General features: G+C 38.8%; 1 protein-coding gene across 2 annotated transcripts in view; it reads left to right on the forward strand.

Annotated features, from left to right (window-relative positions):
• PLEKHH2 (pleckstrin homology, MyTH4 and FERM domain containing H2) overlaps positions 1-16,535 on the forward strand; it is a 117,504-nt gene that overhangs the window by 51,955 nt on the left and 49,014 nt on the right. For both annotated transcript variants that reach the window (XM_082643117.1, XM_082643118.1), the window contains exons 9-15: positions 1,023-1,098; positions 2,418-2,512; positions 3,132-3,276; positions 6,241-6,377; positions 6,476-6,586; positions 6,747-6,833; positions 8,196-8,354. In XM_082643117.1, coding sequence (XP_082499243.1) covers positions 1,023-1,098; positions 2,418-2,512; positions 3,132-3,276; positions 6,241-6,377; positions 6,476-6,586; positions 6,747-6,833; positions 8,196-8,354 — 810 coding nt within the window. The remainder of the gene's footprint in view (positions 1-1,022; positions 1,099-2,417; positions 2,513-3,131; positions 3,277-6,240; positions 6,378-6,475; positions 6,587-6,746; positions 6,834-8,195; positions 8,355-16,535) is intronic.

The following is a 16,535-nucleotide window of genomic DNA, read 5'->3' on the forward strand; positions in this document are numbered from 1 at the left end:
CTGCCTCATTTTTATATGTCTTTTTGTTCTGTCCACTCTGTTGTTTGTCCCTCTGTGTGTATCTCACCATCACACTCTCAAAGAAGCTGTGAGAGTGATTCATTCAGTCAGCCACTCTTCAATCTAAAGTGTCTCAGATGGTTAGAGATCTCCTGCCCATTGCCTCACAGGCCCCTGGCTAGTGCAGTCCCAAAGAGGACTGCCTTAGTTGCCCACTGTGCCCCGATCCAGATAACTGTCCAGGTTAGGTGTGTTACAAAGTTCAGGACATGGTGATCTATGCATTAGGAACAACCTAGAGTCCCTTTTCTCAGAGGGGGCAGGGCCAATAGCCTTCCAGTACCCATTTCAGAAATCTCTCTCAGAGAAGAAGAGAAAGCAAAATAACAACCTACTTTTGGAACAAGAGCCTATACATTCCATTGCAATTCTCAAATTCAATTATTATTTGACCTCAGGTATTTCTTCTACTTCATTGAAATGTACATTGAGATATGAAGGTGATAGCACTAAATGTTACTTTGTGTGTGCTTTCTGACTTCAAGTTTTGGCTTTCTCTTTTTCTTTAACCATATTCTAGAATGGTAGAATATTAAAGATAATATTTGTGTCTAGTCAATGATAATAAATGGTTTCTGGCTTCATATTGCAGCCATTCAGAGTTTTCCTTTTTTTTTTTTTTTTTTGACCATGTTCTGAAATGGTGGAATATTAATGGTGGTATTTATGAATAGTCAGTGATTGAGAATAAGCTTTCTCTTACTTTTTTCCTGTCTCTTCAGAAGAATTTAAAATACCAAGCAAAAATTTGGGAACAAAGATAAATAATGGAGTGACTAATGGATGGAAGAAAATTCTGCAGTGCTGTTCACAGTGGCATATTTTAGTTGGCACTGGTGACAGTTTTATAATAATTCTGTACTCTGGTGACAGTTAAATGAAGCACAAATGAAAAACATGTGTATTGAAAGTAATTGTTTCTTTGCTTCAAATATCCAGCTTAAATCTCTCTTTTATATTAGGAAAGCAGAATTTATGCTGTAGCCAAATCAGGCATTCGAATGTCTGAGGCCTTCAATATGGAGAATGTTAATAAAAGTAAGTGATTTTGCATGCTGCAATGCAGGTGAACCTTGAGGACTTTATGCTAAGTGAAATAAGCAGTCACAAAGGACAAATACTGTATGAGTCCACTTATATGAGATATCTGACATAGTCAAACTGATAGAAACAAAGTAGGGTTGTGGTTACTAGGGGTTAGGGGGAGTAGAGGAAGGGGAGCAGTTGCTTAATGGCTATAGGGTTTCAGATTTTCAAGATAAAAAAGCTTTGGAGATCTGATTCACAACAATGTGAATATACTTAACACTAACTGAACTATGCACTTAAAAATGGTTAAGGTGGTAAATCTTATCTTAGGTGTTTTTTACTACAATAAAAAATGTTTAAAAAAATAAGTGATTTTGTATTGCCATCTCATTAGCCAAGAACTTCCTAACTGTCTAAAGTCATTGGAAAAAATACAACTTTGCCAACTTCCAGAAAATGCTTTCTGAGGTTGCTGATTTATATTTTAAAATTGAAATTCATGTTACTCAGTATAGGGGCACATAGATGTTCAACTCTTATGTAGAAAGTACCTCATGTTTTTACCCGAAAGAGGCTAAAGCTAAGAAACTGTGGAGTTTCAGCTGTTTAAAATTAGCTGTTTAAAATTGTAAAACTATTGATCTCTGTCTTCTTTTTCCAGAGTTTAAAACACATTCCTCCTTTCTTTCTTTTTTCAAAAAATTATTATAGAAACAATGCATGTTCATTATGAAAAATAAAACCAAACAACAGAGAACTGTCTGGAATAAAAAGAAAAATTTTTTCTGTGGTTCCTTCTACTGGCCCCCTCCCTATCCTACCTCTGACTATTGTTCTATTCCTTTTCAGCTATCCTCTGTTCTTGCCACTCAGGAAATATATTCTAACCTTTCAATCTGAGGTTCACCTGATTAAGGTTTAAAAGTGACGATGTTTTAACATGTGTCAGTAATAGGTCTCTGAATAGTCAGAGAATATCTTCATAGGGTACTGCTCACTGAATCAGTCAGCAGGTGTTTGTACTGATTTCTGCCCATTGTGAGCTGGATGGAGATGCCAAAGAAGTAAAAGCTAAGATCCTTGCTCTCAAAGAGCTTACAGTCTAGTTGGGGAACTAGCACACCTGAGGACATAATGAACCATGCAAGAGAGTGTATAATTAAAACTGCCATAAATACCATAAATCTTCAGGTAGACTGTGTAATAAATATTGTATGTTCATCCAGTTTCTCTTTAATTGGAAGTTTTGCTAATTCACATTCATAAGAAGTAGACATAAGTGCTAGTTAGAAGGTTTGTTTTCTTAATCATTTTGTTTTCTGTTTCAGATTCTGTTGCAGTGCTTTCCTATACCACATCAGGACTTTATACATCACTGATATACAAGAATATGACAACCCCAGTGTACACAACTTTAAAGGGGGTAACTCATTATTGTTACTGTTAAACATGTGGGGCTCTTCATGATGAATCAAGAAAACTGTTTAGTCAAGCTCCAGGTTCCATTCTTGACATTTTACATGGACTGTCCCTTTATAGGGAGTTTTAGAAGTTCACACTAGCATATTATTAAAAGAGAAGAAATGGAAAGATCTAGAGAAGATATTTATTCTTATTGGAGTATTAGAGGTCTGATATGCTCCGTTTTTGTTATGCTACCTGTGAGTCTCCACACCCTCCATAGCTGTTAATTCTTTAAAGGAAATAGTATTAATGATGTAATGAAAACTCCTAATATAGAAAGATCTTTGTATCACTGCCAAGGTTCCCCTCCTTTGTGTGAAGTACCTAATTAAAATAAGTATCAGAAAAAAAAGTATCGTCAGGTATTAACAGCCTTATGTTCTTAGGAATCTTTTATAATTGACAAATGCCTTGCTAATTGGAATTTGGGATTTAACAACGTGACTTTGATAATGGCAAAATATTTTCTTGTATTCCTTAAAAAATCTTATTCCATAACTTCTGGTAAAACATTCTATACCTAAAGAGAGTGGTGACTTTAAGGATGGACACAGGGAGGCTGTTTTGCTTTTCTTTAGAAGGCGACCCAGATAAGCAGCAACCCATTCCTGGATGACTCCTCTGGGTCAGAGGAAGAAGATAGTTCCAGATCCAGCTCCCGGACTTCAGAGTCAGACTCTCGCAGTCGGAGTGGGCCAGGCAGCCCCAGAGCAATGAAACGAGGTAAGGGAGAGTCTCAGGCATACAAGACAACTCCAAATAATTCTGAATATTTAATGGGAATTTTATCTCTATAATAGGACTTTAAAAAAAAATCTGAGCTGCCTTCCACTCATAGTGAAAAGAGTATTCACCTAGGACTGAGGCGCTTATATTTTAGTCCTAATTCTCTTCTAAATTCTCTTCGTGATTCCAGACAAGACAGTGGTTTGTTTTGTTTTTTGTTTTGTTTTTTAACTTTAAAAGAGAGATCACTTCGTTATAGGAATAAAGTGAGATACTTGGCTTAAATGAGGTTTTTCTTTTACAGTTACTGTGTGATTTTGAATAATTTATAGGATGGACTTATTTCAGCTAAATTTGTTGCACTGCTAAATGGCAGAAGAATATACCTAAAAATGTGGTGGTTAATCTGATATTAAGATGGAAACCAACAAAAACTTACTTTGGGCATGTCTACGATGTTTGTAGATTTTGAAGACATTTTTGGCATACAGGTTACAGAGAGAGCCACTCACATTAAATGACATCTGTATTTTACAAAAGCCTTTAATGCAGCACAGTATGTTGGCTTTCAAACTGTGTTCCATGGAACCCCTAGGTACTCCCAAACCCCTCAGCTTCAACAGGAGCTGTTCAACTCTCATAGGTTTAATATTTGGGGCTTCCATCAGTCCCTTTGCTATATGACCTTGCCCCCTTGACAACCAGAATCAAGTTATATCATACTTTTGCTCAAAACACTGCAAGGACCTCTTATAAAGACTATAACATGTTATGTGATTCTTTGATGTCTTCGACCTCATCTCCTCCTTTCTTCTCTCTTACTCAGCTCTGGCCATCCAGACCCTTTAGCTGTTCCCAGCACATGCCATTCATTCCTTTAGTTCAGGACCTTGCACTGATCGTTTGCTCTACCTTGTATTCTTGCCTCCAGATGTTCCTTTGCCTCCTCCATGACACTGCCTCCTCAAGGAGATCTACCCAGAGCACACCATTCAAATGTAGTCCTTTGCTCTTCTCTAACTGCTAGCTCTTTTTATTCCCTTTAGTCCACTCTACATTTTATTTTTCCATGGCATTTGCTCCCTGTTTTTTGTCTGTCTCCCCCGACTAGAATCTGTGTTCCATGAGGGCAGAAATTTCTTCGTTTTGTTCTCTGCTCTGTCCCTAGCACCCTGGGGCTAGGAGCCTGAGATTTGCACTCCAACATTGCCTCTGCCTAGCTGTTTGACTTTGGACAAATCCTTTAATCTGTGGACCTTAGTCTCCTTAGAGAATGAGGGCATGAACCAGGATGATCTCTGAGGTCCTTTGTAGATCTAAATTTCTGTTACTCTTTGAAAAATAAAGATATTACTATTATCACAGCCATTACTTGTCTTAGTCAAATAAATAAGAGGAATAATATAGTGACATTGTCCTAATGTTTCCCTTAAATGTTAATAAACACTTAAAAAATTGCCACATACTGTAATGAATAATGACTTAAGTCCTTAATTTTATTTAATATTTTCAAAATCTCCAATTGTAATGACTCTCCAAATGTGGCTTGCAACTTGCAAGTTGTTTTCTAAAATGGCAAGTGAATTATTGTGAAAAATGCTCCATTGAATTTTACATTAGAGTTGCTGGCAAATGAAATAGTCTGTTTATATCTTTAAGTCTTATTGCATCTCTTTTATGAAAGATTTTCAAAATCTATAAACTAGTAGTATTGGACTTATGTTTTTTTTTTTTTTTTTTTTTTTTTTGCGGTACACGGGCCTCTCACTGCTGTGGCCTCTCCTGTTACCGAGCACAGGCTCCGGACGCGCAGGCTCAGCGGTCATGGCTCACAGGCCCAGCTGCTCCGCGGCACGCGGGATCCTCCCGTACCGGGGCACGAACCCGCGTCCCCTGCATCGGCAGGCGGACTCTCAACCACTGCGCCTCCAGGGAAGCCCTTGTGTTTTTTTTTTAATGTGATGTTACTTTAAAAATGATTACATGTAAAGCAATTATACTCCAATAAAGATGTTAAAAAAATGATTACAGGGCTTCCCTGGTGGCGCAGTGGTTGAGAGTCCGCCTGCCTGTGCAGGGGACATGGGTTCGTGCCCCGGTCTGGGAAGATCCCACATGCTGCGGAGCGGCTAGGCCCGTGAGCCATGGCCGCTGAGCCTGTGCGTCCGGAGCCTGTGCTCTGCAACGGGAGAGGCCACAACAGTGAGAGGCCTGCGTACCGCAAAAAAAAAAAAAAAAAAAAAAAGATTACAAAAATTATGTGCAGGGCTTCCCTGGTGGCGCAGTGGTTGAGAGTCCGCCTGCCGATGCAGGGGACACGGGTTCGTGCCCCAGTACGGGAGGATCCCGCGTGCCGCGGAGCGGCTGGGCCTGTGAGCCATGACCGCTGAGCCTGCGTGTCTGGAGCCTGTGCTCCATAACAAGAGAGGCCACGACAGTGAGAGGCTCGTGCACTGCAATGAAGAATGGCCCCTGCTCGCCGCAACTAGAGAAAGCCCTTGCACAGAAACGAAGACTCAACACAGCCAAAAATATAAATAAATTAATTAATTAAAAAAAAAATTAAGTGCAGTAAAGTGTGATTGTACAAATCTTGATAAATTAAGGTTCAGCATTTGTTTGCCTATATGTCAATATGTAAATACACATATTTTTAATCCTTAATAAAAGATATTGTTAGGCTACTGCATACATTTTATATATGTAAAAATAGCTGTGCTTATAATCATACCAAAATATTATTTATGTTCCTTTAACTTCCTTGGAGATTTGCATGATAGTCCTTATGCTTAAGTTCTGTTTTCTGCTTTAAAGGTACTTCATGGCCAAAGGTATGGACTACATCTAGTCTAGGAAGGGTTATGATTTGGGATTAGATGTATTTCTTAGGAAAACTGACAGTCAGCATTTGGACCACCCAATTATTAAATATTGACTTGATTTATTTCTTTATTCATCTAGGTGTGTCTCTCTCTTCTGTGGCTTCTGAAAGTGATTATGCTATTCCCCCAGATGCTTACTCCACAGACTTAGAGTGCTCGCAGCCAGAGCAGAAGCTCCCGAAAACTTGCTCATCTTCCAGTGATAATGGGAAAAATGTAAACACTGAATCAGGTTTTTTTTTTAAACATTAATGTATCTGTTAGTTTGAGCTTCCAAAGGGAAACTTAAATATTTTTTTAATCTCTTTAATTAGGAACCACTGGAAAAATCTGGCTACTTATTAAAAATGAGTGGTAAAGTCAAGACTTGGAAGCGGAGATGGTTTGTTCTTAAAGGTGGTGAATTACTTTACTACAAATCTCCGGTGAGTGGAAATTGCTTGTTATTTAGAACTGAATTCCTCAAACTATAAATCAAACTCCTGATTGATTTTCTTCCATGTAATGCAATTAATTAGACAAAGCATTTCTCATTATGACTATTATAGGTAATCACTTTGCATTGGTTTTCTTCCTTTCATACAGAGTGATGTAATCAGAAAACCCCAGGGCCATATTGAACTTAGTGCATCCTGCAGCATTTTAAGAGGAGATAACAAACAAACAGTTCAGGTACTTTTTCTTTTCTTTTTTTGTATCATGCAAAACTCAGTTCTCAATTATGTAAGCTAATAGAGTGGAAATTGGGTGTTCAGTTGTTTGTTTATTCCATTTTGGGGTCAGTTTGATGCCCCCCAAAATGTGTGAAACCCTAGGACTTCTTAGTTAAAACTATAATATAACCTGAGGATATGTGAGTAACTCTCCTCTACACTTTCTTTGCCCTTGATCCTTTACACGGTTCTTTCCCCACACTAACCCTCCCAACCATTTTCTGTTCTCAAACTGTCAAGCTATTTTAACGGAGGGTTATTTGATAAATGAATTCCCAACAAGATATTCATAATTTAATGTACTATTAAATTTAGAAATGTTTGCAATTTAATAGAGAACCAGAAAATGGCAGTTCTATGAACTTCAGAGGCTGTAGCACCAAAGTGGGAAGGATATTGGTGAGCAGAGGGGCTGTCCTGGCTCCCACTGAGTCACATGGCAGAGGTAGCTGCTGACCATTTCACCCACACATAATGCCAGTCTTGCTAGAAACCTTTGTTAAATTAAAACAAGCAAACAGAAAAAACAAGCTATTGAGACAGTTTGGTATGTGTGATTTAAAATTCAGATGCCTTATTTCTGAAATGCCTTCAATAATCATTATTTTCTTATCTTGCTCCTTTGGAGGGTAGAATACAATATTTTATTAGAAAGGTACATTATCAGTGTTTCCAGTGGATGATACCTGAGGACTGCCCAAAAATGTAGAAAGGAGAATCAGGGAAAACTTTGTCTTGGATCATGGCAGATAAGAATCATTTGTAGGCTTCTGAAATATTTGGAATTTTTGAAATGTGGCTAATTTGAACTTGAGAAATTGTGAGTTCATAATATCTGATTACATGTTTAAGGATTCCTCTTCTGCTGTATAGGTTTTCTTATTTTATTTATAATTGATTTCTTCATTTCCATAACAAATAACTTATCTTTATTTGCTTAAAGTGTGTTATTTTATTACAGTCTGAAATCATTCTGCTCCTCATTTCAACAACCAGGAACCTGTAGCACATTTAAGGGAGAAAAGGAAAGTGTAATGAGTAAACAAGATAAAAAATCATGACCCCAAAGCTTAATACTATGAAGAGTTTTAAAGTAAACAGAAGTGAAAAAAATTATTTCAAAAAAAGTTAATTGTCATTCTCACAAAGTGGTTAAAATATGCTACGTGATTTATGGAATCATTTATTTAAAACCTAGGATTCAAGGTTCGGCACGTTTGTTTCCGTGTTAGGTAGTGATGTTTGAAGAATGGACAAGAAAGTGCTAATATCCTAAAATCTTCAGAGTTTCCTTTCCTATCTCTTTCTTATCCCATTCTAGTTGACCACTGAAAAACACACATACTATCTGACTGCAGATTCTCCCAATATATTGGAGGAATGGATTAAAGTGTTACAGAACGTTCTTCGGGTACAAGCTGCCAACCCCCTTTTCCTCCAACCTGAGGGCAAACCAACAGTGAAGGGATTGCTCACCAAGGTGGGAACTCTTGTACATAGCATTATCCCAGGGAACGATGGAATTAGCCCCCGATCATAAAAAGTGGGCATCAGAGAATATAAATATTGAGTATTTATGTTATCTTGGGGTGGGGAAGAGACAAAAAGACAAAAACCATATAGATGAAAAATGATAAATTTGACTACTCTACATAAAAAATGTAAATGTTCTTGGGAGTTCCCTGGTGTTCCAGTGGTTAGGACTCTGCTTTTCAGAACCTCTGCCGAGGACCCAGGTTCAATCCCTGGTCGGGGAACTAAGATCCCACAAGCTGTGTGGCACAACCAAAAAAAAAAAAAAAAAGTAAATGTTCTTACTATCAGAATTTCTCTAAGCAGAATTTTTAAAAGACCGATGAGAAGCTTTGGAAAGGTATTTGAACATGAAAAACAAGCTTTTTCTAATCAGTAAGTAAAGGATAAATACCAGTGAGGGGAAGGAACAAAGGACACAATGAGAGAGAAGTAGAGAGAAGAAATACAAATGATCAATAAACATATGGGAAAACGTTCTACTATCAATAATAATTTCCTTAAAAAGCAAGAAATAATGGATATTTTTTAAAAAGCTTATCAAGGGAGGGCCTCTTTTAAAAGTATGAAATGCAGTATCGACACAAATTAAGAAATTTGCTAGTGAGTTTATTACTTTAGAAGGCAATTTGGCAATGTCTTGGCTAAAGTGTTTACTCAATAAATATTTTTGAATGAACAAATAAATGAATGAATATTAAATGTCTTATGAACATATATATGTACACTTTGATCCAGCAATCTCAGTCCAAGAAATTTATGCTTAGGAAATTATCTTAATTTGCATAAGATTTAAGTATGAGGATGTCCATCACAGCATGATTTTTCCTTTCCTATTTAAAACAAATGAGATATAATTAACATACATTGAAATGCAGATCTTAAGTGCAGAATTTGATCAGTTTTGACAGATATTTACTGTCACTCTCTCAAGATACAGAACATTTCCATTACTGCAGAAAGGTTACTTGCACATCATGGTTTATAATAAAGAAAAACTGGGATCAACTTAGATGTAGAGTAGAGCATAGTTTTAAATAAATATTTATGTAATCAGGTAATGCTTTACTATGCAGTCATTTTAAATGTTGTAAGAGAATGTTTAATGTTTTAGAAATAGGTTATGATGTATTGTTAGGTGATAAAATAGCGTATTACCATAAATACATAAAAATGGTTGTTATGCCAATTTTGGTAAACATGTTTGTAGAAAAACGTCTGACTAAGAAATATACTAAGGTATATTAGATATCTCTGGGTGGTTTTTACTTCATTTTTGCTTAGTTCTGCTTTCTAACTTTTTTAGAATGAGGAAGTATTGATTTACGCTAAGATAAATATTATTTATAAATTTTAAAGAGCTCAGTTTGTCACTTTTAGAACAGTACAATAAGATATTTACATGCAAAATATTACCCACAAAAATAACCTCTCTGTCATCACTCATCACTCATGTGCTTTATTTATGTAAGAGGTGAAAAATTTAGCTGTAAATGAGCTATGCCACCATGTAATTTATACTTAATGTTAATGTGGGAATGTAGGTGGGTGCTCTTCAGTAATATTTACAAAGACTGTAGAAAAAAATTGGAGAAAAAAATTACCAATACATTCAACAAAGAGATGCACTATGTTTTTTTCCAAAACATTACATTACCATGGAAATGTTTTTCCAGTTACTAATGGGCTTGAGAACTCCTTGGTATTGTGCTGATATATGTTTTCCAGCAAACACAGTACCACTTTAAATCACATTCTTATTCTAATTCGTAGTAACTAGGTGTCCTCCTGTTTCCAGGGCTATGTTTATCAAACCCTTAAGCTTTAATATGATCTCATGGCTAAGGGTTTGTTACTTCTTTCACAATTAGTGTTTTTGTTTTTTTGCTTATTTTTAATTGTTGGCATGGCTTGTCAATTTCCACTCCTGTTACATTTCTGCCGTTCCCTGCTTCCCATTTCACAATTGCATTTTAAATGAGTATAAGTTGATGTGATTATCAGATGCCTAAACCATTAGAATTTATAGACAGGATGCTTATTAGGTTTCCTTCCGACCATTTGTGAAGGCTTGTCCACCCCCATATTTTCACCTGCAAAGCCTTATAAGAGAAAAACTCATTTTGAGTGACTTGTTCTGAGCTCACGTTCAGGCTACAATCCCAGATATGGCAGAGCAACATTTGAATACTTTGGAGGGGAGGAGGCTTTTCCAAGTTGTCACACTGTTATTATTAAGTACAGAAATATGTAGGTAGATATTAAGAACTTGACTAATTTGATTCTGGACAGTCACTCTTGCAACTTTTAATGCTTTGGAAGAACATTTCCTATATAAAAATTCATTTATTTAAAAAAAATGTATTGAGCAGTTATCACATGTCAGGCAATGAGCTGCAGGGTATTAAGATGAATAGGCCACTGCCCCATCCCTCAGAGAGCCTCGTATCTATTGGGAAAGAAAAGGACATCAGCATATTTATAATGATATATATAAAATACTGTTGTTGATATGCATCATAAGGTCACAGAGAAACCTAATTTAGACTGTGGGATCAGGAACGACTTCTCAGAGAAGATTTGCCTGTGCCAAGTCTCCAAGGAGGAGTAGGAATTAATTTTGGAAACAGACAAGGAAAGGTATCCCAGGCTAGAAGACAGCACGAACAAAAGACACAGTATCTCAAAGCAGTGCTACCTATGTGAAGAGCAAGTCCTTTGGAGAAAAAGTTTGAGGGTCCTGATCATGGAGGGCTTTTTTGTCTTGTTAAGGACTTTGTTCTTCATCCTGAAGGTGTTGTGGAACCCTTCAGGGTTTGTAACAGGAACATGGCTATATTGATGCTGTTAACAGATTACTCTGCCGAGAGGAAGATAAATTTGTGGGAAGCAAACTGGAGGTTCTAAGAACAGTAAGTGGAAGTGGTTTTCCTCAAGAGGATGGGACTCTGAACTGGGCATGGGGAAAGAGACCAGAGGGTGAATCTGAATAATGTTAGGAGGTAAAGTCTTCCATTAGACTGAATTCAGCAACTAGGAAGTGGGAGAGATAAGGATGGCTGGGTGAAAGACCATGTCAGATAATAGAGAGCTCAGAAAACAGGAGCAGTTTAGGATGACTGAAAGGTTATTTTGGGAACTGTCAATGTTTACAGCTTGTGAGGACACCTGAGTTAAGAAGTCCAGCAGGGACTTCCCTGGTGGCGCAGTGGTTGAGAGTCTGCCTACCGATGCAGGGGACACAGGTTCATGCCCCGGTCTGGGAGGATCCCACATGCCACGGAGTGGCTGGTCCTGTGAGCCATGGCCGCTGAGCCTGCACGTCCGGAGCCTGTGCTCCGCAATGGGAGAGGCCACAACAGTGAGAGGCCTGCGTACCGCAAAAAAAAAGAAAAAAATAAAGAAGTCCAGCAGGCAGTGGCAACACCAGTCTCCATCAGAGGAGAGGGCTAAGTTGGAGAGAAGGATTTGGGGAATTATCAGCATGGATATGAGAGTTGAATCCACGACAGTAAGAGAAATCACCCAGGAAACTGTGTAGGGTGGGAAGAGCAGGGGACTGTTGATGGGACACTCGGGTTCCCAAAATTTGAGGGCACATAAAGGTGATGTATGAAGAGACCCTGGAGAGTAAGTCCTGGAGGCCAGGTGTGGAGTGGTTGACAGGGAGGGAGTGATCTGTAGTGTCAGATGCGGTCAAGTGCTAGGGCAGAAAGTGCCTTGTGGTATGTTGAACGGTAACCGGGTGATGAGTAAGTGCAGTATTGAGTGTGGAGGACTGTCCATACCTTCCGGCACATGAGAAAGAATCAAGCTGGGAGGGAACATGGTGTCAGGAGAGGCGCTTTTTCAGATGGGAAAGGCATACCTTGAGTTTCCAAAATTGAAGGGAGGAAGCTGGGAGAGAGAAGTGGGAGGTTAAGAACAAAGTCCAGAAGAGATGGGTGATCGGGCATGGTGGGAGGGCACTGTGGAGGGGCTGGACTTGCAGAAAGGTGAGAAGGATGAAAATCCAAGTTTGTGGGGCAATGAGTGAAATCATGTCTGATGTCCTCGGTTTTCTTCGATGAAGATTACTCCAGTGGACAGTTCCATGAGAGTGAAGGAAAGGATTGAGAATAAGGGAAGTAAGATATACCCAAGGACATATAGAAGGATTGATTTACCGAGGGCCCACCTGACTTCAGTGACTTGAGTTCATTTTTCTCTAAGATGCTCAGAAATAAGAGCAGAGACTTTACATTGTAGTGATGTGAGGATAGTCATTTTTTTCTAACATTTTATTATGTGAATTTTCAAATAGGCAGAAAAGTTGGAAGAGTATTTTACAGTGAACACTCATATTCCCACCACCTAAATTCCACAATGAACATTTTCCTTGCTTTATACATATCAAGATGATGATTTTTAAATCAGTGTTTTATTATGGGCATTTTCAAACACACGTGAAAGTAGAAGGAATAATAGAAAGGACCTTCATATATTCATTACCCAGTTTCAACAGCTATTAACTATGGCTAATGTCATTTCTTAAAACCTCCCGTAACCTCCCGTAATCCACTGGATTACTTAAAAACAAATGGAGGTGAAATTTTGTTGTGTGGATTCGTTAGAAGCATGGGAATGCAACATAATCACAGGTTTTTTTTTTTTTTTTTTTTTTTTTTTTCTTTTTGCGGTATGCGGGCCTCTCACTGTTGTGGCCTCTCCCGTTGCGGAGCACAGGCTCCGGACGCGCAGGCCCAGCGGCCATGGCTCACGGGCCCAGCCGCTCCGCGGCATATGGGATCCTCCCAGACCGGGGCACGAACCCGCATCCCCTGCATCGGCAGGCGGACTCTCAACCACTGCGCCACCAGGGAGGCCCTAATCACAGGTTTTTTAAAGCAAGAGTTGTTTTGTGATCAAATATCAAATCCAAGGTTGGTGGAGAAGGAAGAGAAGCCAGGAGGGAACTGATAAACTGGAATAAAATGGAAGGGTTGGAGGACTTAAAAGTTTTGAATGATGTCAAAGAATAAGAGTGGTGTGAGTAGGAGGGTGGGAGCTGGGGGAAGGTTGGGGTCAGAGCGTAGAATGTAAATTTCAGAAGTGGAGCAGTTCCCAATGAAGGAAAAAGGACCAGGGTGTGGCCAAGCGGATGAATGGCAAAAATGGAAGGATAGCAAAGGTTTTTAGAAATGAAGAGAGTGAGGAACTGTGAGTTAAGATCGTAGGGAAGCAGTACAGCAAAGAGGCTAGGGCAAGAGTTCAGGGGCCAGACTGCATGGGTGCATGTCCTTCCTCTGACAGTTGCCACCTGTGTGACCTTGAATAGATTACTTAGAGGCTCTGTGCCTGAGTGTCCTTTTCTGTAAAGTGGGAATAATAATAGTGCCAACCTCACAGGTGCTGGGAAGATTAAAGAAATTATTTAAGCATGTGAAGTGCTTTAGAACAGTGCCTGGCACATCATGAACATGCCAAAAGTGCTAGCTATTGTTATCACAAAAGTTTTACCTAGATGCTGAAGTCAGCAAGACAGGTGGCAGGATTTGTGGTGGAGAAGGCTACAGGCATGAAAATAGAGGAGAGGGGAGAAGACCGTGGGAGCTTATGTTTTGTGTGATGAGAAAGGCCAATCAGAATATGATATACTATTTGTCATCAAAGTTTCAGAGAGCACTGATATAAGTAACTTTGTTATGGATGCAAGGTAAAAAAATTTATTCTTTCAACTATTTAGTTCACCAGAGCCTTGAGGTTTGAGATTGTCTTTAAATCTTTGTGAGGATTCTTCTAGTGTAATTTGTTTTATTATGACTTTTTCAGAATAAGTCAGAATTGGAAGAAATCTTTACATAATCAGATGTACATAAAAAGATAGACTATGTTTTAAAACACAGCTTTTACTGTAAGTTGGCAGAAGTCTTCATTAATTTGTAGTTCCTCAAAGGCACACATTGTTCTCTTTAAAGATAAATCATTTCAAAAGTATACTCTCTATAGCCAGATGCATTATTCTTCAGTTTTGCTAAGACTCCTTTCTGGAGTTTGTTTAAAAGGAGAAAAAAAAAGCTGCATAACACAAGCTATTTAAAACTTCCAGGATATTTATCTGTAAATATATGTTTCTAAATTTAATTAAACCGAAACATGTCTTGCCAAATGCGACACTTTGTTTTGTTTTGTTTTTCCTCAAGCAACGTTTAAATCCATCAAACTGTTAGATGGTGGAGTTATTTGTTTGCTTAAACCATAGTTTTGAAAGCCCAAAGGCTGGCTGCATTTGTGGGTTTAAACGAAACATGTGTTTTACTTCTCCTTATGCATAGTGAGGAAGGAAGCATTTATTGAGTAACTACTAGTATCCTTTATTTACATTTTCTCCTTTGGTCATCACAACAGCCCAGTGAGGTGTACAGTAATCCCATGTTAACTCAGAACTTGGGAGGTCAAGTCAGTTGCCTGAGGACATCATCCATCCAGTATGTGGTAGAACTGGAATTTAAGCCTTGGTCCATTTGACCTCAGAATCCAGGCCTTTTCTACTGTCGTGACTTGCTGACTGTAAAATCCGTTGTGGCGATGATTTATATTCTTCTCATTGTACAACTGTCAGAGCAGTCCGTTTAAATGTTATGTCATTACAAGGGCCCTGCAAAATATGTGTGTTCCCCACCCCTATATGCTGCCCCTGCCACAGTGACCTCTCCCCTTCCTCGCTTAGTCTCAGACACATGGGCACACACCGTTTCAGGACCTTGGTGCTTGCTGCTTCCTTGCCCGGAGTGTTCTTCTCTCAGGTGACTGCATAGCTCATCTACCTCCTCCAAGGCTTGAATCAGTGTTGGTGATGCCTTCCTTACCGCCTTATTTTAAATTGTAAAACACGTCCCTCCTTCTCCAGGCACTTCCTTCTCCTTCCCTGCTGTAGTTTTCTCCTTCGTATTTATCACCGTGGGCAAGCATGACAATGGAATGTTGGGCTTTCGTTTTACCCACCAGTGTCTTGGTTTCCAGGTGGTGGGCCACTCCAAATTGAAGCCCACTCTAACTATTGCAGGAGAGGGTCAAGCCTCAAGGCAGAAGTTGGCAGGGCTGCCACGGTAGTGGGATTATAGGGCAAACTCAACCAGGCACACCACATTCTAGGTCTGGGGCAACAGAGCCTATTATCAATCTTACCCACTGACGGGAATGGGGTTCTTGGTGTTTTTCTAGGCTTGAGGGTGTAGCTGGGACTGTCTGGCAAAGATCTTCAGTGCCTGTACCTGGGCGGAACTGGGGCAGAGAGGAACTCACAGTGAGGATCTTCATAAAGCTACCAAACCTGTGGTATTCAGTACAAATTTTGGTAGAATGTCTTCTACCAAAAAAATACCCCCAAAAAACTAGGCTTGTAAACTCCTTGTGTTCTTGATGAAGATATGCAGCACGCTGCTGGGTTAGTTGTCTGTCTTCCTCACGAGGCAGTGAGCTCCTTGAGGAAGGAGACTGTGTCTCATTCATATCCATCTCCCCAGTATCTAGACCAGCCTCTGACTATTCAGAGTCAGGAATCAGATTCAGATTCCATCCCAATCACTTGACATAGTTCCTGACATATAGGAAGTACTCAATATGTAATAATAGCTTTTAATATTATTATTTTACAATTTTGTGTGTATCCTTCTGGAGAAGGTATCAAATGTGTTCAGTGTATTATTACTTCTGGAGAAGGCATCAAATGTTTTGAATGAATGAATCTCTTACATTTTGGAAATCACTAGAATTCTTAGGTTTCAATCTTGTTTCTAACATTAGAGTGTTAACCCAGAGAGCCCCACAGGGTTATTGGAAATCTATGTAATATAAAAACTATGAAATATACTTACTTGTGAAACTGGTATCTTTGAATCCTTAGTCCTAGGCATAGTACTTGACATATAGTAAACATTTGTTAAATGTTGGATGGTGAGCACCAAAGCAAAACATACCATGCTGCTACTATAACAGGTAAATTTTAAATAGCATTTGGATAGTCTAGTTGGAATATCACTTATATCTCAAGCAAACTGGATAGCTGAACAGCTTCAAATAAAGTGTATAAACTATATTTTAAGGTGTCAGAGTTCTGAGCTACATTTGTAATTCTTTGAAATATGAT

Source organism: Mesoplodon mirus (assembly GCF_964341445.2).
Source record: "Mesoplodon mirus genome assembly, chromosome: 14".
Classification (NCBI taxonomy): domain Eukaryota; kingdom Metazoa; phylum Chordata; class Mammalia; order Artiodactyla; family Ziphiidae; genus Mesoplodon; species Mesoplodon mirus.